Source organism: Pinus tabuliformis, chromosome X (assembly GCF_031772625.1).
Source record: "Pinus tabuliformis cultivar Carrire ecotype Pingquan chromosome X, CPIR1, whole genome shotgun sequence".
In the NCBI taxonomy this organism is placed as follows: domain Eukaryota; kingdom Viridiplantae; phylum Streptophyta; class Pinopsida; order Pinales; family Pinaceae; genus Pinus; species Pinus tabuliformis.
In genome coordinates, this window is record NC_142308.1 from 1,420,848,888 (window position 1) to 1,420,874,732 (window position 25,845).

The following is a 25,845-nucleotide window of genomic DNA, read 5'->3' on the forward strand; positions in this document are numbered from 1 at the left end:
ACCGAGGCTGAGGAGGAACCTGATATTGGTTTCCTATATTGAGGACAGGGGATATGTTGTGTTGTTCCAGGATGGACAGGTCTTGATGTATCTGTGGGATCTAGCATGGCATCTGCTAGAGTGATTGGTGTTTGTGAGGGGAGACTCTACAGGTTCATGTTTCAACCAGGTAGGATCATGAGGAGGTCACGGGAGGATGATTGAGTAGAGTAGCAGGCTCCTCATTAGGGGGCCACACCACAGGTATCAGGGTACACTGGTACAGGTTTACAGAGGTCAGGAGGATTGATGGCTTCTTAGAGTGTAGGATCTCAGAGTGCGAGATCTCAGAGTGCAGGAACTCTAAGTACAGGATCACTGCAAGCCATAGGGGCATCTTCATCAGGGCCACAAGTGTCAAGGGATAGAGATGAGGCTCCCACACTTGTGTAGGAGACTTCTTTGGGGAGGAGGAAGCAGAGAAGGCTTTATGTTACCTTGAAGGAAGCACATGAGTCAGTGAAGGAGAGTAGACCACCAGGGAGGTTGGGTGGTGATGTGGCGAGAGTAGTAGGTGATAGGATGGTACCAAGGGGTGAGCATATCCACTTCAGAGATAAAGATGGAGTGTTGGGAAACCAAGGAAGTGTTTCCCAGGCATTTATCCTTTTGGCCTAGGAAGACACATTGATAAAAAATTGTCTAGAGACATTATGTGTTTTATTAATGTCATGGAGTTAAGTCACTTTATCTTTTAAATGTGACTTTAGGAGAAAAAGTATTAAGTGCCTTTTAATATTAAAGTGACGAGGAGTTCTTTAAGTGAGGGGGACTACAAGAGAGAGTGGGTCAAGTGGGGGACTTGATCTAAACCATTGATCTCATGGGCTAAGATTTAATCTCAGCCTTTGATCATCAGGTTTAAGTTTCCCCTCTCTAAGAGAAGACAAAACGGAAAAGGAAAGGGTTTTGCCATTCATTCTTCTCATGAGACTTGAGGAGAGGAGAGAAATGAGAGAAAGGAGGACAAGTTTGCAGGTCTAAGGAAGAGTTTGTAGGGATGAGAACAAGGAAATTGAATAGTATAGTCAACCCCGAGTTTTTAGGAGCAGATTGGCACACATCCCGAAAATTTTGGGTTGTGTTTTTTGAGCCAAGTTATTTGGGTTTCCAAGCTGAGTTTAAGCTGGAAAGCAAGTTGGACTAGGGCTGAGTTTTCAGAGTATTACCAAGTTGAGTTACAGTGAATTACCAAGCCGTGAATGAGCTGAGAGACAACATGAAAACTGTTGAGAAATCAATGCTTGTAGGAATTAGGGTTTGATTCCTCTTTCTTGATAATTACTTGTGAATTATGTTGGCTTCTTTTACTTCTTAATTAGTTTATATTTCATCAAGAAATTACCAAATTATATGTATATGAAGATCACAAGAACAAGAGACACAAGATGTAGGCGCTCAGCGAGGGCAAAACCCATACAAGGAGAAAACCCAGTCAAATCTCTTCCAAATCAAAATGAGACACTTTCAGACTTATTAGACATAGACAAAAACCTCCTCCAACCACCAAATCAGCCCTTCCCTTCAATAGATGATCCTTGTCAAAGTCTCCAAGTGATAGCCTCCTAGCAACAACTTTTGTCCAAAATTTTGGCCCCCTAGCAGTAGAACTTCGACCCCCCATAACAAAATTTTGGACCTGTAGTAGACACAGATTTTCGGCCCCAGCAACTGCTAAGAAACTTCACACGTGTGAGAGATAAATGGCCTGAAACTTGAATTAGGTCTTCCTAGCAAGCTTTGTCCTTCTTCAACTACTTCACTCTATTTTTGCTTCCCTTCCTTGAAGATCAAACTTGATGAGTGAATATGACAAATGGATTGAACTGACTCTCTATATATAACCTTTATGCTGGGTCGAATTGTCCTAATGTAGGCCGATTGCATGGGGACAGGGCCGACTTGGTGTGGAGGTGACAATTAATCTTTTTGACTCAAAAATAATTCTTTTTACATGATACAAAAGCCCAAGAAGGGTCTAATAAAAGTGACAATGACTTTAATGACTCGAGACAAAACCTAGAAGCCTTTAATGGAGGCTTTGACCTAGAAAATGATGACCCAAGCATGAAACCATGCTTTAATAAGCCATTTTCTTTAATAACAAAATTATTTTGACAAGTACAATTATGAAGACCGATACTAGTGACATTCGTCAACACTCCATCTTAACTAGGGAGGTATTCATAATTACAATTACATGGAAGATTTCAAAATGATACGAACTACGAAGAGTTCTAGCCCACTCAGTGTTGCGGACTAGAAACCTGACCGGGTTATTCTATCCGGGTGGGACTAAGGGAACTCAAGCTTTAGCAAGTCTAGGTACTATCAGGGTTTTAAGCTCTACCACCAACCGAGGGATCTAGGTGTGTATCTAAGGTCGGAGCTCCATGACCAATGCCACCCTCCCTACTTAAGGATCTAGACATCAACACATAGGTCAGCGAGATGTCCTTCCAAGCATCTTGTAGCCACAAGATGCTTCATCTCTCCTTATCGACTAAATTAGATATATATCCACCACTCTAAGCATACTTCAAACGTTCAATATTTTTACAAAGAGATCCTGCACAATCACAACCCCAAACAATAATAAGCTTTCAAGTATATATACAAGTAAACACAAACCTTTGGGGTCCTTAGACATTCTGATGCTACTTAGATCATCATCAAGTTATCCATATACAATCTTCCAGAAGCTTTCTTCTTCTTTTACTTCTTTAGTAGCACCAAATATAGTCTCAGTGTTTCTCAAATCTTTTGTTTGCAAATTTATTTGTAGTACTTTCATTCATTCTTCAATTTCATGTTTAATTCAAGGTATTCACTATGGCTGTCACAATATGCCCTCCCTCTTAATCAGGGAGATATACCCTTTCTTTAATCAAGCTCCTTCTCAACTTAGGGAGATCAACAACTTCCTTCTTTTATAACATCGGAGAAACTTCAATCTTTCAAGGCTTCATTCTTTCTCATGGCATCTAGGTCATCTTGATCATAATCATTCTTGCAGTTTCCTTCATCATGTTCATCATTATGAACATCTTTAATATTTTGAAGATTATGTACCTGCGAAATTTTAACCAAATACAAATATATAGAAGCATGAAGTCAACCATATTAGAATCATGTCATTACAATGGAAGCATCAAAACATTCAAGCATTAGATATCACATACCTAAACCTAGTTAGGTTCATAATCAACAAAGGTTACATCCTTTTATATTTAGACTTTAACAGCTTGCTAGGGTTTTGTCACAAACCTTAGACTCTACCTACAAAACCTTAGATATAAGCAACTCAATCAAAATACCAATCCAATCAAAGTACTATACATCTAAGGTTTCAACAATATGCTTTTAGAATTTCATGTCAAACTTCTACTAGGGTTTGTTGCAAAACCTAGATTCATTAACAAAGCCAAATTATGTATATCAACAATCAAATTAGCATACTAGCATTTTATCTCTAGGGTTTCATGCACTATCATCTCATATCAATATCTACTAGGTAAACCCAAGATACAAACATCAAGACATCGAAGTTAGATATACAATAATTTTTACCAGGCTAGGGTTTCAATCATACAGACGAATATACACCTAGAGTTTTATTCCTAGGATCTTACTATAACTATTACAAGGGTTTTGTCCATAAACCCTAATTCACCAAACCATAAAAATCTAGGGTTTCATTATATAACCTAGACATTAACAATAAACCCTAAAGGACTAGGGTTTTTACCATAATCATTACCAAAACCGTAAACTTCAAAAGAGTAGGATTTCATTATATGTTCTAGACTTTATCAACAACCCCTATGTAGACTAGGGTTTCATAATCAACATTGACATACCCTTAGCATCAAGAGGCTAGGATTTTACAATGAACTCTAAAGATTAGGGTTTCACAAAAATAAACAACTAACAAGAGATAGGATAACGATGGTAGATCAATCTAATGATTAATCACCCTAACAAGAATCTTTATGATTCAAAACCTGACATAAAGATGTTAGTATTGTAAAGCAAATTTCAAAAGAAGAATGATCATACCTTTTGTATGAAGAAAGCTTGCAACAAATCTAGTAGTCTATGACATACCTTGAGTTGTTCTTTAACAAACTTTGTAGGACATCAATTCTTGAAGGGCTTCCATTGTAACAGAACTTCTTTCATGATCCAAGTCTTTCCTTTGAAGTTTCCTCCACAACCTTTGTGTATTCTACAAGTTTTCCTACAAAGGAAAATATATAGAAAAAGGTTATGAGTATACAATACAAACAAATCTCGATGTGAAGAGGAAACCAAACATGAAAGATAAAACAGAGAACAATATACTTATCTTTTGGTAAAATGGTGAAGGCTCCCTCTTAATCCAATCTTTCTAAGGGATACCTATGACTTATCAAAACAACTTCAAGAATTTCTAACATTACAAAACTTAGAATAGTACACTTAGGAGGATATGTGAGAGAAGACGTAATAGTATAAGTCTTTGACTTCGGATTCTTCAGTTTTCTTCTTAGGTGGAGCTTCATCGGCAACATTTGCATGTTCTCTTTCTCTTCTTATTTCTTGGATTTTCAAGACATTAACTTTTGTAGTGTCCCATCTTATGACAATTGTAGCATTCAATCTTTGATAGATCAACCTTCTTCTTTGGTCCTTTGAACTTCTTGTATACTCCCTTCTTCTTGTGATGAACAAAGTAGGCATTTGAAGTGTTGCTTTCTCCATCCTCCTTCTTGTTACTTACTAATGAGATGTGGGCTTCTTCTTGACTGCATGCGTTCCACAATTGTTCAATGGTTGGTGTATCCTTCCAACAACTAATTCTTGATTGCAAAAGAGCTCCAAGATTTTGGTAGACCTAGTAGTGCAGCAATCACTAGTTCTTTCTCTGGTACAACTTCATCAATAGCTTGGAGTTCATCTCTTATTCTAGAGATACTTACAAAATATGATGATACAGTATCATTTTTTGTCATCTTCATTGTTCTTAGTTCATAATTGAGATTAGCTATCTGACCAATGTTCTTGATGATAAACAACTTGGAAAGGGCTTCATACATTTCTTTTGCAGAATCTATATTGGATATGTATGGGATTAGATTGTCCTTCACTCCATCTACTATTAGATTCATAGCTAAAATGTTAGTTTCCCTGTACTTTTTCTTTCCTGCGTCATCTATAGGTTTCTTAACTTTTCCTTGAACAAAATCCAAAACTTTATGCTTAGCAAGAATAAGATCTATCCTCTTCTTCCATGCCCTGTAGTTGAAGGCTCCTTCTAGTTTATTTTCAATCTCTGTTGTCATGTCTTCTTTTCTTGATATAGATAATAGACCTTCCTCTTCTTATATGATCCTTACCTTAATGATCTCCCTTTGTTCCTTCCTCTTTAACCCTTCTTTCAATCGATCTTCAAGCTGCCTTTTTCTTTCCTCCACCTTAGCTCTGATACCATGTTGACAAATCAATGCTTATGTGAATTAGGGTTTGATTCCTCTTTCTTGATAATTACTTGTGAATTATGTTGGCTTCTCTTACTTCTTAATTTGTTTATCTTTCATCACGCAATTACCAAATTATATGTATATGAAGATCACAAGAACAAGAGACACAAGATGTAAGCGCTCAGCTAGGGCAAAACCCCTATAAGGGGAAAACCCAATCAAAAACTCTTCCTTCAGTAGATTCAAATCAAGATGAGACACTTCCAGACTTCTTAAACCTAGACAAAGACATCCTCCAATCACCAAGTCAGCCTTCCCTTCAATAGATGCTCCTTGTCAAAGTCTCCAAGTAACAGCTTCCCAACAACAACTTTTGTCCAGATTTTTGACCCCCCAGTAGCAAAACCTCGACCCCCAGCAACAGAATTTCAGACCTGCAGTAAACACAGATTTTCAGCCCCAACAACTGCCCAAAAACTTCACACATGTGAGAGATAGATGGCCCAGAAAATTTAATGACCTAACCAAAATTAAATCCCTAAATTCTACCAGAATTTAACAGCTACAATTTAAACAGGAATTTATCAATTTAATTCACAGATACATACCTGGCTTCCGTGTTTGAAGTCGATCCCGAGCTGTTGTAGCACCAAATTTGCTCCCATTACCAAAATGACCAAAACCTCCCTGCCAAACTGGGCACAATCTCGGTACCCAGCTCCAAAATACTTCAAAATTGAAGCACTCTGCCCCCATGCCCAAAACTTCAAGAACAATTAAGCTCAATTTCCTTTTGTCAGTGACTGTTGGAAATTCCTATTGTCCCTCTCAAACTCAAAAAATCACCACCCTTGTTATGGCCTCCTCGACTCCCTTATATGCTTAATTCCACTGTCTCCCAACCTCCTTGTTGTCGGCCTCCTCCCTCCACAGTTTCCCTATTTCTTTTCATTGTCACCCTCCTACCTTCTCTACCCCTCTTTTCCTTTGGGATGGAGGCGGTTATATTTTTTTAAATTAAAATGAATCGTTGAAATGGTTCATTTATTTACTTTTAGGACTTAATAATATTTTTTTTAATTTTAATTTTAATTTCCAATTTAATTAAATTGTTTTATTTATATATTTAAACAAATTTCTTTATTTTAACATTTAAATAAATTATTTATTTACTTTAATGAATTAAAATTAAATAAATTTAATTTATATTTCATTATCTTTATTATATATATAGATATATTTTTTATTTAAAGGATTAATCATATATATAGGTATATAAGGGCGGTACACATATAAAGGCCCCACTCGATATATTTAATATATTCTGGTGAGTTAGGAATTTATTTCGATAATTGATTCATCAACCTAAACTTAATTGTTTTCCAATATTAGTCAGTATGTATACTAGTGCAATACATGTGGTTCATGCATATGTAGCGAAAATTCCACGATGACCTGTTTGGATCAGCGAAACCCTAGAATCCAAAGCTCTGATACCAAATGTTAGGAAACCAACTCACAAAAATATAGAAAATATAGATCAATGCCTTAGAATTCAGCCTCTTCGAGGGGGAAACCTCTACATTACACAAATGAACAATTCTTGGATGATACAAATGACTAAACCTCCCTTCTATATATAGGAGTCTAAGGGTGTTAAAATTGGCAACTAGGGCCAAACTTCATGTGGGTCATCTTATTCATGGCTAATAATATGTTCATTAGATTCCTCTCTTCGAGAGGTGTAGGATTGATCTAAAGATCATCCGATTCCGATAAGTATTCATGGAGATATGAATTTATTTTGATTATGGAATTATTATCAAGCCGACCTACAACTCATGTAGGCTCAAAAGTCCAACAGTTGCATCTATTCAAACATCAAAAGTTGTGTATAAATCCAGGACTTTTCCTTATTTGCACGCACTCTTCTCATCACATCTCTCTCTCTCTACTGCACAGAAAAAAGTCTCTTCTCAACTACGCAGAAAAGGGTCTCTCTCTCACACATGTGAAGCCGGAAGCTGCTGAAACTAAAGCTACAACTGCAGATCCAAACTTTGACCAGCGTGGACCATCAAACCTCCTCTTCTGATCTGCGTTGTAGGTTCATCTGAACCTCCTCTAAAGGCTGCAACTTTTGGTGGTGGATTCAATTTGATCCGACGGACGGTTTGCGAGATATCGACTGCCCTAGTTTGAAGGAAGTTGTTGAAACTGAAGCTGCAACTACAGATCCAAACTTTGACCAGCGTGGACCATCAAACCTCCTCTTTTGATCTGCGTTGTAGGTTCATCTGAACCTCCTCTGAAGGCTGCAACTTTTGGTGGTGGAATCAAGTCGATCTGACAAACGGTTTGCGAGATATCGACTGCCCTAGTTTGAAGGAAGCTGCTGAAACTGAAGCTGCAACTGCAGAAGTGAAGTTTGACCTGCGTGGACCAGAATATCTCCTCATCTGAACTGCGTTGTAGGTTCATCTGAACCTCTTCTGAAGGCTACAACTTTTGGTGGTGGAATCAAGCCGATCCGACGGTCGATTTGTGAGATATCGACTGCCCTAGTTTTGATGATGAAGCTGCTAATGCTGATGCTGTTGATCTAGGGTTTGCTACTGTTGATATAAATCAGATTTATTGTACTTTTTCTCTCTGCTGAATTATTGAAGATAAAAGAAAATTTGATCAAAGGGTTTCCCCACACATTGTGGGGTTTGTCCCTGGCTAGCCGCCACATCTTGTGTCTCTTGTCTTGGCTTGTTTTCTGTCGATCGTTTGATGTTCTATTTGCACTTTACTATGTGTACATGTGATTGCTAATCTGTGGAATATAATAAGAAAAAGAAGTAAATTGTTATAAGCATAGAACATACCATTACTTAACAAAGGGATCACAATATAATCAAGCTCACATAACAGTAATAACATAAGGGCACAAAAATAACAAGAGTGGGTTTCTATGGGGCATACTAATAACAATATGGGGACAATAGGGGCACAATAATAACAATAAGGGACACAATGACAATAGTAATGGGGGAATCACTAGTATTATAGGGGCCTAACATGCCCCTCTCCTTCCGAAAAGCGTTGTCATCAACGTTTGAGTAGTTTTGGATGCTTATGTATAAAATTCTCATCCTCCCATGTGGGATCTTCAACGGATAAGTTCTTCCACTTGATGAGATACTCCGAAATTGATTGATTTCGTAGTTGGTGAGTTCTTGTTTCTGTGACTGTTTCCGATTCCAATATGATTTTTCCTTCCTCGTCAAGTTCTGGCAATATTGTTTGAACTAGGAGCTTGTCACCTATAACCTTCTTTAAACATGAAACATGGAGAACTAGGTGCACTCGTGAAGCTGCAAGAAGCTCCAGTTTGTATGCCATAGTACCAATCTTTTGCAACACCTTGTATGGACCATAATACTTTGGTGATAATTTATTATCCTTCTTAGCTTGCTTGAGGGACATTTGTTTATATGGTTGTAGCCGTAGGAATACCCAATCACCTACATCAAAACTTCTTTCATTGCGATGTTGATCTGCCTGTTGTTTCATTCTATTCTGCGCCAACGTGAGGTTATCCTTTAAGAGTTGGAGAACTTGTTGTTGATGTTGGATGTGATGTTCCACTGCTTGAACCTTAGAATTTTCTCTTAAATATGATGTGAGGGATAGTGGATGATATCCATAAAGTGCCATAAATGGGGTCATTTTTGTTGCAGTATGGAAGGAAGTGTTATACTACCATTCGGCTAGAGGCAACCATTTGACCCATTGTGTTTGTTTATCAGATACAAAGCAACGAAGATATCCTTCCAAACATTTGTTTACTATCTTAGTTTGCCCATCAGATTGAGGATGATAAGATGAGCCATGAGCTAACTGAGTACCGAGACAAGAAAATAATTTTGTCCAAAAAAGTCCAGTGAAAATGGGATCTCTATCGCTTACAATAATCTTTGGGTTTCCATGTAGCTTTTGAATTGTTTCCATAAATGCAGTAGAAACTGTATTGACTTTAAATGGATGTGATAATGCACAAAAGTGTGCATACTTGGTAAGTCGGTCAACTACCACCATGATGACACTCTTTCCTTCGGACTTGGGTAAACCTGCGATAAAATCCATTGAAACCTCCTCCCAACGTTGGCTTGGAATGGATAAAGGTTGTAATAGACCTAGGGTCTTAATTGTTTCAACTTTATTTTGTTGGCAAACCAAACATTCCACCACAAACTTTTGAATATCCGATTTAAGGCCATCCCAAAAAAGTTCCTTCTTAACCCTGTGGTAAGTTTTTAAAAATCCTGAGTGCCCTCCGAAGGGAGAAGTGCGCAATTCCATAAGAATCTTTTGTTTGAGTTGGGAATTCTTACATAGGTATAAGCGATCTTCGTACCATAATGAATCATTTTTCCAGCTAAATGTATCAGATGTACTGGGATCTTGTTGTAACTTTCGAATGAGTGCCCACACTTCTTCGTCATTCTTCCATTCCTCTCTTGCTTCGTTTATCCAATCTGGTTGGATAATAGAAATGGCGCACAACAATGCTTCCACATCCTCATCCTTTCTTGAGAGTGCATTTGCCACAACATTTTGCTTCCCTTTTTTGTAAATGATTTCAAAGTCATAACCCAACATCTTTGTGACCCATTTATGTTGCTCCTCAAAGGATAATCTTTGTTCTAACAAGTATTTAAGACTATCATGATCCGTTTTTACCTTGAAGTGTCTTCCCATTAGGTAGGGTCGCCATTTCTTAAGTGCATGTAGTATTGCCAACATTTCCTTCTCATAAATAGCTTTGTGTAAATACTTTCCCTTGATTGAACGACTTTCGAAAGCAATGGGTCTTTCATCTTGCATTAAAACAGCACCAATTCCATTTCCTGAAGCATCACATTCCACAATAAAGGTTTTTGTGAAGTCCGGCGTAGCTAAGACCGGTGCTTGGCACATTGCCTCTTTAAGATGTTCGAAGGCCTTTGTTGCTTCTGGAGTCCATGAAAATGCATCTTTCTTCAATAATGTTGTTAGAGGTGCTGCTATTCTCCCATAATTGTTAACAAACTTGCAATAATACCCTGTCAACCCGAGAAATCCTCGCAGATGCTTTATGGATGTGGGGATTTTCCATTCCTTAATGGCTTTAATTTTGATAGGGTCTACCTTAACACCTTCATGAGATACAATATGACCCAGATATTCCACCTCTTGTACTCCAAAGAAACATTTGGAGCTTTTTACATATAATTGTTACTCCTCCAATAGTTTGAGCACCCTGTCAACATGTTCAACATGATCCTTCCAAGACTTCCTATAGACTAGTATATCATCAAAAAATACTAACAAAAATTTTCTAAATAAGAGTTTGAAAATGGAATTCATCAACCCTTGAAATGTAGAAGGTGCATTGGTAAGGCCAAAAGGCATGACCAAAAATTCATAATTACCCTCATGAGTTCTAAATGCTGTATTAGGAATGTCTTCAATCTTCATTCTGATTTGACGATATCCTGAACGAAGATCCAACTTGGTGAAGTAAATTGATCCATGCAATTCATCCAATAATTCATCAATGACAGGAATGGGGGAAATTTATCTTTAATAGTGAACTTGTTGAGCTCCCTATAATCCGGACACATGTGCCATGATCCATCCTTCTTGTGCACCAATACTACTGGAGCAGAGAAAGAACTTTGACTAGGTTGAATTATACCAGCCTCTAGCATTTCTGCAACCATACATTCAATTTCACTCTTTTGGGCATAGGGATATTTGTACGCCCAGATGTTTGGAGGAACACTTCCTGGAATCAAATGAATAGCATGATCATGATCACGAATAGGTAGGAGACCTTTAGGAGTCTCAAATACCTTGGAATGATTGTCCAAGATTTTTTGGAGATCTGGAGAAATAGATGATTTCGATGTGGGAACCTCTAGCGAACATAATTGTGCAATTACACCTCGTTGTTCCTTTTTTAGAAGCTTTGTCATACCGTTAGAGCTGATTATTTTTCCTGGTTTCCCTGCAATACCCCTTAATTCAACTTCCTTTCCTTCTGCACAAAATTTCATGAAAAGTTCTTGAAAATTAAAATCTATTGTACCCAAGGATTATAGCCATTGGACTCCTAGTACAACATCAACACCACCCATTGGAATGGAAAGCATTGGGCTATTCAATACATATTCTCCCATGAACAGCGTGATATTATGGCACTTTCCAGAGCAATTTATGGTTCCTCCACTTGCAACCATCACTTGACACTCTGGTGCTGGATATAGGAAGCAATTCAATTCCTTTGCTATCTTACGATGAATAAAATTATGGGTACTTCCCGAATCAATCAACACTATTACCTTTTTCTTCTTGATATGTCCTTCTATCTTGATAGCTTGAGGAGTGGTAATTCCAACCAATTCATTACAAGATATGGTCGGATTCATTTCTTCTTTATCTAGGGTTTGTTCCTGGAGTATATTCTCTTCTTTTGACATTTCTTATTCCTTTTCTTCCTCCTCTTCACAATCTATGTAGAATAATTTCTTCTCAGCATACTTATGACCTTTAGTGTATTTGCTATCACAACTGTAACAAAGCCCTTTTGCTCTTTCTTCTTCCAATTGTTGTGGTGTCAACCTTGTAGGTTGTGGAAGGCTAAGGGCAACAACACTTCCATCTTTATAGTTCTGAGTGATAGGCAACCTGGTTGCCATAATTTTGCTTCCCATTTTTCTTGCTAACCTGAATGCCTTCTCCAATGAATCAGGTTCCCAAAGGCGAACCTCATTTTGGATATTATCCTTTAAAGTCCCTATAAACACATCAATCCAATGCTCATCTGGAATATCTTTTACCCTTATGTTCAATTTTTGGAAGTCCTCAATGTGCTCCAACATTGAACCCTTTTGTTTGAAATTTATCAATTGGCTAAAAAAAGTGTTGCTTTTTGTATCCTCATAATGTGCTATCATTTCTTCTGTAAAAATTGCCCAAGTGACAATTTGTTTACGAGAGCAAAGCCATCGATACCATACAAATTGATTTGGTTCCAAATATAAAGTTGCAATACGTACCTTTTGTGTGTTTTGCACATTATAGAGATCGAAAAATTGCTCCATCTGTAGTATCCATGTTCCGGGATCCTTGCCATCAAACTTCCTCATATCGATTTTTGGAACATGGTGGGTCTTCAATCCAACATTAGAGTCTATGCAATTATGATTAACATTTCTTTTGTTCTCATCATGAGTTTCCTTTACTACCCTTTCACCATTAGTGACCATTTCTTGTAGCAATTTATTCAAATTTATCTTCAATTCTTCCATCTTATCGTCCATGCCATTCATCTTAGCGTCTGTGTCATTCATCTTAGCTTGCATGCCATTCATATTAGCTTCAATGCCATTCATCTTGGCTTCATTTACCTGTAGTGAGAGTGAAATTTGTTGTACTTGGTCTTGTAATTTTGACATATCATGTTGCATTTCTTCCTCTTTTTCACGAGTCATGCTAGAGCTCTCAGGTTGCTTACTAGGTGTTTCCATTTTCTTTCTTCGGGGCATTAATTAATGCTAATAATTCTTCAGTATTCCCTTTGAATGTCTTCAAACTAGTTTTTCAAACCAATCTTATGCAAAATTTAAAGAAAACTACACAGCTTTTTTTCACTTTGTAAGAGCTCGATATTGAATCTGTTGTATCTCTGTAACTACAGATCTCAAATATCTGAAATCTCGTCTTGCGGTAGCCCCTTTGAGTCCTCTTTCTAACCCCGCAAGTCTGATCAAGATTGGATTCTCCAAGGAAGAGTTATGCTAAATCTCCCACGGTGACCTGATTATAGACTAGTTCAGTAGAGCGAACTTGTACAACGTGCCACGTATCACTGTTTCGACCTTAATACCTGAAACCGATACACAAAAAACTACAAGTCATCCTCTTTCTAAAACTTCTTACAAAATTTCAATCTGATGCTCAAAATCAAAGTTATGACGATTTTCCCCAGGTCACCTGTTTGGAATGTAATTCGGGAGTCTGCAAAAACCCTAACTTCCTCGGATCATATCGCCGCAAATATAGCGAGACAAGCTCTAAAATTCAGACCCGAAGTTCAAACGATTTCGGCTCAAATGGGTTTTTTTATAGCTTTTGAAACTTCGCAGAAAAAAAATGTATAGCGAAAATGCCACGATGACCTGTTTAGAGCAGCGAAACCCTAGAATCCAAAGCTTTGATATCAAATATTAGGAAACCAGCTCACAAAAAGGTAGAAAAGATAGATCAACACCTTAGAATTCAACCTCTTCGAAGGGGAAACCTCCTTTACATTACACAAATGAACAATTCTTGAATGATACAAATGGCTAAACCTCCCTTCTATATATAGGAGTCTAAGGAGTCACAATATAATCAAGCCGACATAACAGTAATAACATAAGGGCACAAAAATAACAATAGTGGGTTTCTATGGGGCATACTAATAACAATATGGGGACAATAGAGGCATACTAATAACAATAAGGGATACAGTGACAATAATAATGGGAGAATCACTAGTATTATAGGGGCCTAACACAGCCTCCTCCCTCCACTGTTTCCCTATTTCTTTTTGTTGTCACCCTCCTACCTTCACTACCCCTCTTTTCCTTTTGGATGGAAGCAATTATATTTTTTTAATTAAAATGAATCGTTGAAATGGTTCATTTATTTACTTTTAAGACTTAATAATATTTTTTTTAATTTTAATTTTATTTCCAATTTAATTAAATTGTTTTATTTATATATTTAAACAAATTGCTTTATTTTAACATTTAAATAAATTATTTTATTTACTTTAATTTAAATAAATTTAATTTATATTTCATTATCTTTATTATATATATAGATATATTTTTTATTTAAAGGATTAATCATATATATATATATATATAGGTATATAAGGGTGGTACACATATCAAGGCCCCACTCAATATATTTATTATATTCTCGTGAGTTAGGAATTTATTTCGATAATCGATTCATCAACCTAAACTTAGATGTTTTCCAATATTAGTCAGTATGTATACTAGTGCACTACATGTGGTTCATGCATATGTAGCTATCATATGGATGCCCCATATGCATGCTAATATTCACATTCTGTTTGTAATTGTAGGTGGGTCATTACAAAAACTTGAATTAGGTCTTCCCAACAAATTTCGTCCTTCTTCAGCTACTTCGCTCTATTTATGTTTCTCTTCCTTGAAAATCGAACTTGATGAGTGAATGTGACAAATGATCGAACTGCCTCTCCTTATATAGCCTTTCTACTAGGTCGAATTGCCCTAATGTAGGCCGACTTCATGGGGACATGGTCGACTTAATGTGGAGGTAACAAATTACCTTTTTGACTCAAAAATAGTTCTTTTTACATGATACAAAAGCCCAAGAAGGGTCTAATAAAAATGACAATGACTCTAATGACGCAAGACAAAACCTTGAGGAGAGGAGAGAAATGAGAGCAAGGAGGACAAGTTTGCAGGTCTAAGGAAGAGTTTGTTGTTGATTTCTGGTAGCATCGAATGTGCTCTAAGTCTCAAATTTTGTAGGGACGCTTGGGCACATGTATTCCAAAGAACCCAGAAAGTGTTTTGGGAAATTCCATTCAGAGACAGTTTTATTAAAATAATTAATTATTTTTAATGGGACCCTAAGTCTAAACTTAGGAAATTAAAATAATTAATGGGTATTAATCTAACTATGGGTGTAACTTCTAGGAGAAGACGAAGATCAAGAAGAAATGATCGTAACCATTGATTAGCTTCTAATCTGAATCGTTGAATGTCAATGAGAAGATTATTTAAGGAGGCTTGAGGGCCATTTGGAAGACACACAAAGAGTTGAACAGTGAGATCGAATTGCTAAAGCTAGAGGCAGGGCAGTTATTTGTAGTGATCACGCAGAGAGGGGCAGAGGGAGTTTTGGTTGGAGGATCTTCTCCGGAGCCAAGAATACTCAGCAGAGAGGCAGAGCGACACACAGAGGAGGCAGGGCAGAGGCCAGAGAGGGTGATGCAGAGCCAGGAAGGGCTCACACAGGCCCCATGCAAAGCAGCGCAGAAGCCTTCACGCAAAAGTCCAAATTTGCTGAGGAGGCTGACGTTTCTGAGCCGAGAGGGCTGGAATTAGCTCCAGAAGGCAAATTGATTCCCAGTAGAGGTGACACAGTGCCTTAGAGGCTGACGTAGGCCCACACAGGGGCAACGCAAAAGTAGTCGGGGAACTCGTTGGTTTAGCTGCCGGATCAGCCGGGACTTGCAGTGTAGAGTGAGGCAATCTCACTAATTTCTTCTGCTGAGTGATATTCTCCATATTGGATTGCCAGCAAGCCATCCATAAATTGTATTTAGAAATAACTTCAACTTAATAATAAAAACCCTCAGATCTGCTGCACAGGTTTTCCCGCGTTGCGTTTTTCCGGGGACATTTGTCCAAAAACCACTTTGTCAATTGTGTTGTATCTCTCTCCATTGTTCAGTTTCTTGTTTTGATATATTATTTTTATGGTGTAGGCTGCAGTGCATGTATTTCGGTGTTTGTCGTATGAAACTGCAAAGAGCTTGTTCATGTAAATCTAACAAGTAGGAGAAATATCATCATTTGCTGCAGTAGGGATTCCGAGTTTAAGGAATTTTCACATGGTATCAGAGCAGTGCAGGTGAATCAAGAAGAACAGTGCCATAGAACCCAATGCTGAGCAAAAAAGGAGATCGAAATAGCTGCAGGAGGCAGCAGTTCGAATTCCTAGAGGGGTTTGCGCGGTCCAAGCTAGGAGGGCTGAATTTTTGAGGCAGTCTCTGTCTGAGTGAGTCGACAGAGAGGAAGGGCTTCCAAATCGAAATTATGACGTGGCAAAGGGAGCAGTGTTGAGCCTCAGCGTGAGGAAGAGCTAGTGGGATGCAGTTTTTCTACAGGCTGTTTTGTTGGTCAGAAAGACGTCAGATGAGAGAAGAGAAGCACAGGAGGGATTTTTTCCTTAGTAGACTTCCCGCCAAGAAGTTTGTTTTCTTATTGGCTGAGTAGCAACAATGAGGAACAAAGAGGAGCAGTTCAACATTTTTTGTGGCGGAGATGGCAACCAGTGAGCTCAGAGATCAGGACAAATTGGATGGAGCATCCAACTATGTGACCTAAAAGGCAAGGATGTCGTGCCTTCTGGATGAGCATTTTCTCAAGGTCTATGTCAACAGGTGGTGGTTGAGCCCGCGGATCTAGATCAGCTGAAGAAGTACAAGGGAGAAATAGCGAAGGCCAAGAGGATGATCCTTGATGGAGTAAAGGATCATGTGGTCTGTCACATTGCTAGCAGAGGGACTGCTAAGGAGATGTGGGATGCCTTGGCAACGTTGTATCAAGGATCTTCTGAGCAGCGAAAAATGTACTTAGACCAGAAACTGAGATTTGCACAGATGCAAAAGGGGGAGCGCATATATCCGTTCCTCACGAAGCTTCAGGAGACCTGGGACGAGTTAGTAGTTGTGGGGTCTACACCTCAAGGTTCCGAGATGGTGAGACTAGCCCTAAATTCAGTCTCAAAAGAGTAGCAAGCCTTTGTCCAGAGCATCCTAGGCAAGGCAACTTTGCTAGACTGGGATAGTATGTGGGCAGCTCTCAAGCAGGAAGAGTTGAGGACAGATCTAGTCAAGTGTAAGTTGGACAGAAGCAGCAGCAGTGAGTCGAAGCCCAAGGAGGAGGAAGAGAATGTAGCCCTTGCATCCAAGGGGCAGCAGGAGCAGCGGAGGCGGAAGAAGGACGTCTCTAAGATCAAATGTTTCAGGTGTGGTGAAATGGGTCACTACACAACACAGTGTCCTCTCACGAAGAAGGACAAAGATGAGAAGCACGATCCAAAGGCTGCACCCTCGAAGATCGAGGAGGAGTTTGCCATGACAACTGAGATACCTTCAGGAGGGAGGTGGGCTGATTTGGAATTGTAGTTCGAAAGAGCTACAAATGGGCAGGATCCTTGAGGAGTCCACCTCTCGAATCAATACCTTGCTATGGGAGCCCAGATCAGAAGTAGCGGGATGGACCAGTGTTAGTTGGTGCAGAGGAGTGTTAGAACGACAGATGTAGTGGCTAGAATGCCAAGTCTGAGCAGCGTAGTGCAGAGTTGCAGCAGTGCAGGGAGGCACAGTGCAGTAGCAGCAGCAGCGCAGTGACTTCAGAGGGACAACGTGGGACTAGCAGTAGTCAGATCTTCAGCATCGAGATGCATCTATGTTGAACACTTGTTCAGTAATTTGGGATGTTTTTTCATTGTTGATGCAATAGCAGCAACAGTTTGCAGTGCAGGGGCAGTTGGCAGTGGCAGTGCCAGCGGCAGCACAAATGCAGAAACTCAGAGGGAGTTGTAGTACGGATGCAGTGTTGACAGTGGCAGTGTCAGCAGCAATACAGTTGCATTATCAGGGCAGTAGTTGGTGGACAGCATGTCAGACATCAACAGCGCAGAGGACGATGTTATGAAGTCAGGGTGATGCTTCAATGGGAGGCATTGCTAGAGCAAATTTCTCGCTAAGAGGGAGTGTTGATTTCTGGTAGCATCAGATGTGCTCTAAGTCTCAAATTTTGCAGGGAGGCTTGGGCACATGTATTCCAAAGAACCCAGAAAGCATTTTGGGAAATCCCCCCCCCCCCCAAGACAGTTTTATTAGAATAATTAATTATTTTTAATGGGACCCTAAGTCTAAACTTAGGAAATTAAAATAATTAATGGGTATTAATCTAACTGTGGGTGTAACTTCTAGAAGAAGACGAGGGTCAAGAAAAAATGATCTTAGTCATTGATTAGCTTCTAATCTGGGTCATTGAATGTCAATGAGAAGATTATTTAAGGAGGCTTGAGGGTCATTTGGAAGACACACAAAGAGTTGATCAGTCAAATCGAATTGTTGAAGCTAGATGCAGCACAATGATTTGTAGTGATCACGCAAAGAGGGGCAGAGGGAGTTTTGGCTAGAGGATCTACTCCAGAGCCAAGAATACTCAACAGAGAGGCAGAGAGACACACAGAGGAGGCAGCGCAGAGGCCAAAGAGGGTGACACAGAGCCAAGAAGGGCTCACACGGGCCCCATGTAGAGCAGTGCAGAAGCCTTCACGCAGAAGATCGAATTTGCTAAGGACGCTGACGTTTTTGAGCCGGGAGGGCTAGAATCAGCTCCAAAAGGCAAATTGATTCCCAGCAGAGGTGACACAGTGCCTTAGAGGTTGACGCAGGGGCAACGCAGAAGTAGCCAGGGAACTCGTTGGTTCAGCGGCTGGATCAACTGGGACTTGCAGTGTAGAGTGAGGCAATCCCACTAATTTCTTCTACCGAGTGATATTCTTTGTACTGGATTGCCAGCAAGCCATCCATAAATTGTATTCAGAAATAACTTCAGCTTAATAATAAAAACCCTCAGATCTGCTGCACCGGTTTTCCTGCGTTGGGTTTTTGCGGGGACGTTTGTCCAAAAACAACTGTGTCATTTGTGTTGTATCTTTCTATATTGTTCAGTTTCTTGTTTCGGCATATTATTTTTATGGTGTAGGTTGCAGTGTATGTATTTCGATGTTTGTCGAGGAAACTGCAAATAACTTGTTCATGTAAATCTAACAAGTAGGAGAAATATCATCAGTTGTTGCAGTATGGATTCTGGGTTTAAGGAATTTTCACATTTGTAGGGATGAGAACAAGGAAATGGAACAGCATAGTCAACCCCGACTTTTCAGGAGCAGACTGGGATGCATCCCAAAAATTTTGGGCTTTGTTTTTTGGGCCAAGTTATTTGGGTTTCCAGGCCGAGTTTAAGATGGAAAGCATGTTGGACTAGGGCTGAGTTTTCAGAGTATTACCAGGTCGTGAATGAGCTGAGAGACAACGTGAAAACCGAGGTTTATCTCTGCTTGTTTTTCTGGGTTTGATAGTGAGAAGTTCACAGCTCCTTCAGCACTGATTTCTAGGCACTTAGAGCAAGATTTTCAGGCCTTTTTCTTGACTGTGGATCAGCTCGTGTTTAGGGAGGAAACACTTGTGTTTGAGGGTGAATATAAAGCTGAGAAGAACCAAGTTTCCAGGCAGATTTATTGACTGTCCAGTGGGCCGATTTCTTGTGTATAAGGAGCTTATAAGAAGCCAAAAAAAATTCCTTGAGGAGAGCTGACTGTGTGTAAGAAATATCAGTTCAAAACTCAAAGGAAAGAGGACTTCAGAGGCACTCCTTTAAGGGAAGAGATAAGTCCAAATTTCTTCTTGTACAAATTTCCTTAAGAAGCAAATAAAATCCTCCCTTAGAATTGGTTTTCCCCTTGCGGGTTTTTCCAGGGTCAGTTGACCAAAAATAACTGTGTAAAAGCGTAAATTTATGTGTGTGTGCTGCTTGTTTATTCTTTCATATCAGCTGGAAAAGTGAAGTGTAGAGGTAGCTTAAATGTTTCAAATAAATTTGTAATAAGTGTTTAATATCAGCTAAACTATTTGGGGCTGTGGGCATGAAAACTTATACAAAAACCTTGAAACTGTGAAGGCTACAGCGAGCAAAAAAAATTCTACAGAATCTACGTTGGTTGTTAATAATGACATGTGTCAACTCCACGCTGAACATGGAAGGAATTACACGTCTCCCTCATAGCAAGCGACACACCATTCAAATGTTTTAACCATAAGAATTTTTTTGGTTTCAATTGTTATATATATATAGAGAGAACAAAAAAATTTCTACAGAATCTACGTTGGTTGTTAATATGACATGTGTCAACTCCACGCTGAACATGGAAGGAATTACACATCTCCCTCATACCAAGCAACACACCATTCAAATGTTTTAACCATAAGAATTTTTTGGGTTTCAATTGTTAAATTATAGAGAGAGATATTTAATTAACGTGGACATTCAAATATTTCATTTATGGCCCATACAGAAATATTTTTTGTTATTAATATGTTCTTAAATGCGACATGTCAATTCCATATTAAGAATTGAATGAATTACATATCTCCCCCTTATTGAGAAGTAAAAAGCACCTATCATAAGATATTTTTTAAATTCAATTACTTTTTTTCACTATATATATAAAGTTGATATAAAATTATTTTATACATCTCCCACATGTTAGATCCATGTTGAGCATGGAAGGAAATACATTTCTTCCTTATACTGTAGATCCATCTATTTATCATGTGTTGAGAGGGATCAAATTTCCATATGTTAAAACCTTTCTTCAACTTTTGATCTCTTGGCGCATGTTAAATTTGCAATCTAGATGGATCTAAATCAGTTTTTAATATGCCACAAGTGAACGCCATGCTGAGCACAAAGGAATTGCAAATCTCCTTCATTTTGAGCAACACATCACCAAAATGCTTCAACCATGATACACCGAAATGAATCAAATCCCTGGAAGCCCAAACACATTATGAGGTTAAATAACTTAGATAAAACAGCAAAACCCTTAGAATGTGAGCTGTCTATTTTCCTTGTAGAGCATTTGCACAGCGAGTTATGTTAGATTACATCTCTGTGGCAATGCCTCATATTTACATCTGAGTGAGTATAGCCATCAAACACAATTCATAAATAATTTTTAAAAAATTGGAAAGATTTTCAATCACAATTCTTGAGTGAAAATTAGGCAATGCTTTCAATTTATGAAAAGCAGAGGAATCGACCAAAAACCCTCGATGTTTTCAATTTTCATTAGTTCTTAATTTTGAAATTTGAACAAGTCCTATGCTTATAATATTTGAAAAAATGGGTTATAGAACAAAGAAGAATATGGAGATAAAGACATATAAAATACCAAGTGCTTTGTTGGCTCGCTCACGGCTTCTAACCAGCGCATGAACGTCATATTTCCCCGGGCTCCCCAGCAATATCTTGGTTACCTGACCACAGGTATAAAAACTGAATAATTTTGATCCATTTCATTCTAATGAACTCTGATCGTTTCTCGTATTATATATTCAAGATAAAATTGCAAGATGTCAGCTAGATTTTACCTCTAATCCGACCCCCTTTGTACACCCAACCACCAAGACCTTCTGTAATTGGCCCTCCATTTTTGGGAATGTAATATAACGAAAAGTATTTAAAGTATAATCAGATCTATATATCCCTCTATTTACTCCCAGGTTGATAAATATCCCTCCATCTATGCGCCGTGATATCAGAACACAGCTGCTCGTTGATGTTTCTATATAAGATAAATTCAAAACGTCACCATTACTGAAACCAGTTAGGTGTACGCAGTTTGATCTAACCATGGTCTGGGTAGAGATTTAGTTCTTGATAATTACGTCATATTAATTTATTTTTTATGTATACATTATACTTTAAATGTAGGCTTAACATAGCATTACCTTTCACATTAAAAAGTTGATCATTTTAGTTAGTTGTGTACCCATTGTATCGGCGGAGATTTAGTTCTTGATAATCAACTTTATATTAATTTAAATTTTATGTTTATATTTTATATTTAAATGTATACTTAACCTAGCATAATTTCTTGAAATATGAAAGCTTTTAAATGGAAAGTATTGAGTCAAGATTGATTAGTGGATTGCTTTGTGTCTTGTTTTTAGTATGTTAAATTTATGGTCCAGTGGATTAAAAAAATTTACATATATTTATTAGCAAAGGTTCAAGATTGATCGGTGGATTGCTCTGTCTCTTGCTTTTAATATGTTAAATTCATGGTCTAGTGGATTAAAAAAATTTACATAAATTTATTAGCAAAGACATAAGACCTTGTTAAGTTTGAATGTAAGTCCTTGTTGAATCTTTTTGGCATTCAATATTTTAAGGACGGTCTTCATTTTATGAGCAAACTTATTCAGCAATCGAAGTGAAATCGGTTTGCTTGGAAAATTTTAAAAGAAAATCTAGTAGGACCAACGCTAACAAGTTCAATTTGGAGTGAATCAAAAGTCTTATTTTAGAGGATATCTTGCTAGGCTTGACCAATCCAGGGCCACATGCTTGATGGTGATATTGAAAATGGGGAAAGTCGTGACCTTTGCCAACTACAAGATTGTTATGGGATATAAATACCTTTGTTCATGTCTCAAGGGTTGTTTTAATTGGTTGAATCATTCACTCAATGAATGTTGTTGAAAAGTAGACCATAGGTCACAAGTTCAAATTGGGCAAAGTCCTTTAAGATTTCCAAGGAATTTTTTAGGTGTTAAATTTCACCAATTGGCTATATTTTGGATATTTTCTAAAAAAAAAAAAAAATCACTCATTTGGTTAAAAATCCACCTATTTTTTACATAGATATGATTAAATTGATAATATTTGCCAAAAAATTACCAGTTTAAATAGCAAAATACATGTTTTTGTATTGAATATTTGTCTATATTCTATATGTATGATTTTTCAAACTATAATAGTTGCCTAGAATATTATTCATAGGCATAATATTTGAATCCTTAAAAAATACTTGAAGGTTTCTAGTCATTATTGTTGATATTGGTTGAGTTGCCCCCCATTTAGATATTCTAAGGAAGAGATGGGGATCCTGTGAGGATTTTCTTTCAAAATTTTATAAATACAAAACCTTTTTAAGATGACCAACTCAATAAGCTATGGCCCTAGAAATCCAAACAAAGTACATTGTTATTTTGGCTTCGTGATAATAGGAAGTGATACTTGGATCCCAAGTAATTTTTTTCCTAATGTTTAACTATGGGAAGCATCTCAATGGATAGAAGGTTGTATTACCTAGGTAGGAAAAATTTGTGTTGTCTACAATGTGGGTGAGCAAAGACTCTCAAATATTTATTCTGGTTATGTCCCCTGGCCAACTTTGCATAACCCTGGGCCAAGTTTATCTATGATAAAAAATTCCCTATCTCCATCTCCTAGAGTGTTGTCTTGTTAAGTCATTGATTACCTTGGGCTATTGAGTTCTACTTTCTTATAACGTTTGTTGGAGTCAAAATTTAGTGTTGGATATGGAAGAACACAGTTATATTATTTTTTATTTAACAATCTCATCAAAGGCTTTCTCTTGGTATGACAATACACTAACTTGTGCTAACATTTCTATGCAAATCAAGTTGCAACATGTGGAAATCAAGTGTAGATATGCAACATCTCCAATAGAATTTAGATTATCCCCTACCTTAAACAATGAATGACATGGCCCTACTCAACTCACTTTAATGAGCTCTTAGAAAGGTGAGGGTGTTCCTTGTCGTCAAGGTGATAAACAAGTGTGTGAAAGATGTGCAAGAGAAGTTGACCCCCAACACCACCCCACCATGACAAGTATTTCTTGACACTAGCCTTGGGTATCTTTGAAGGGCTATTACACCTGTCATTGGGAGCTAGTGTAAGTGACAAATGTTAATCCCCCACTTATTATTTGGGACCCTACTCTATATGATCATGACCAATCCCCGCTAATGCTCACATGATTATGTCTTAGTTTCTCTATGCTCAAATTGCAGTGTTGTGTCTCTTTTAGGATTTTGACTCTTAATTAATTTGTGTGTGACTACAAGGGTTTTGGCTTTAGCCAACATAAGTTGTGTTAGTTATAGCTTTCACATATACTCTTGGACATTACATGTGTGGTGGGCCCTTTGTGTTGAACTGTTGTACAAATTATTTATATTAATAGTCAAATGAGCTTTTTATTCAAAAAAAAATAGTGTAGAGGAATTTAATGTTATGAATATGCATGGTATAACACCACACGGGAACACATCACTAGATTTCATTCATAGGCCTTACTACTTCCTTCTTTTTACATTTTATTATTCCTTAGATTACTACCTTCCCTTATATTTAACATTAGTAGTGACAATTATTTTGATTCACATTGGTTATGAGGATTTGATTGTGGTATCATATATGTTGTAATATATCATTAGGTAATGGGTCCCCTACTAACATAATGGTTAATTGGTTATGAATTGATTATGCTTCCTTTCTTGATAAGGAATATTAGAATAGTTTTCATGTAATCTGTAAATTGCCATGGATATTCATTGGAACAATCAGTCATAACTAATCCTATATTGCTTTAAAATTTTAAACCATGCAAAATAAGTTTTCCTCAAGTCCCAGATTAGTTATTTACTAGCATTGTTTGAATTTTTGAAATCACTGAAATAAGAAATGAAAATATTATGAGCACGAGCATACCATCCACACAAATGAACATAAGATTTATCCTGGGAAACCCAATATGAGAGAAAATCTAGCTAGAAGTTGAGGTCTATCCTCTTCTCTCTTTGCTTCAGTTATAAAAATGAACATACAAAAGGGTGAGAACTCATTATGGAGTTACCTTTGATATTGTGGTATGAATGACTAGTATATAATCCTTCTCCTCCTACATTTTTCTCTCAAAATATCACTTATATATGTGTTTTCTAGTTTATGGAACAAGTACAATGCTAAAGAATGGAGCCCCTTCTTCTGACAACCCAATATTTAACATAGCTTGATAACCATCTAAGGTTGGGGTTTCGATTTCCTAAACCCTCATCTAGTGATAATGTCTTGGACCTTCTAGAATCTTCTCAAAAGTACAGACATGGTTATCCTGACATGTGTGAGTAATTGGGGCTTGACATGGCATCCACTCATACCATGGTAGTCAACATGGTAGGTCAATTCACAAGAGGCATAACTGATCTAGGTGGATATTGGTGGCCACCTTCCAAGTCCACTTGGACCCCCACCATTGTTTCTTTCAACTTTTCAGTTTCCTTAATTGTAGCAAAATTTACTATTTATAGCATTTTTTCAAGTCCTGAACTTCGGGAGCCGTTTTGAGGCCCTAAACGACGTTTTTTGGGAAAATTGGGAGCAACGTGGGTCCATGGATTGATGTTGCTCTTCCCAAAGTTGTAGTTCTTGGATAGATCTTTCTAACGAGATATTGTGCGCGTCAAACGGAGATCGTATGCCAAATTTACAATCCCGAGAAGTTGATGTACCAATTTACCCAAACGGGGCCCACAGTCTGGCATTTCATCTTCTAGGGTTAGGTTTTTGGATGTTTAGGGTTTTCCATTGTTTCTCAAAAATAAATAGGCCTTCGAGCCTCATTGTAACACAGTTCAGAGGCATGTAGCCGCCACATCTCTTCTCAGAGATAAGTTACCATCGCCCTAGCTAGTTTATTTCCATTGTTGTTTGTAAGCATATTTCAGTATTTTACATTAATGAAATGAAGTATTATTTCTGCTACATCTCTGTCTTTATGGTTATTTCTTTAATTTGTTGCGTTCCTGTTTAAATCCAGATCAATAACTTTCACACACGAGCTCTAATTGAGCTAATGTTTGCAC

General features: G+C 37.8%; 1 protein-coding gene across 1 annotated transcript in view; it reads right to left on the reverse strand.

The window, feature by feature from the left end:
• Positions 1 to 21,722, reverse strand: part of LOC149145361 (uncharacterized protein At5g02240-like) — a 221,663-nt gene extending 199,941 nt beyond the window's left edge. The window contains exons 1-2 of the mRNA XM_089448496.1: positions 21,538 to 21,722; positions 21,339 to 21,423 (exon numbers count right to left, since the gene is read on the reverse strand). Coding sequence (XP_089304622.1) covers positions 21,339 to 21,423; positions 21,538 to 21,597 — 145 coding nt within the window. The 5' untranslated portion in view covers positions 21,598 to 21,722. The remainder of the gene's footprint in view (positions 1 to 21,338; positions 21,424 to 21,537) is intronic.
• Between the last annotated feature and the right edge of the window lie 4,123 nt (positions 21,723 to 25,845).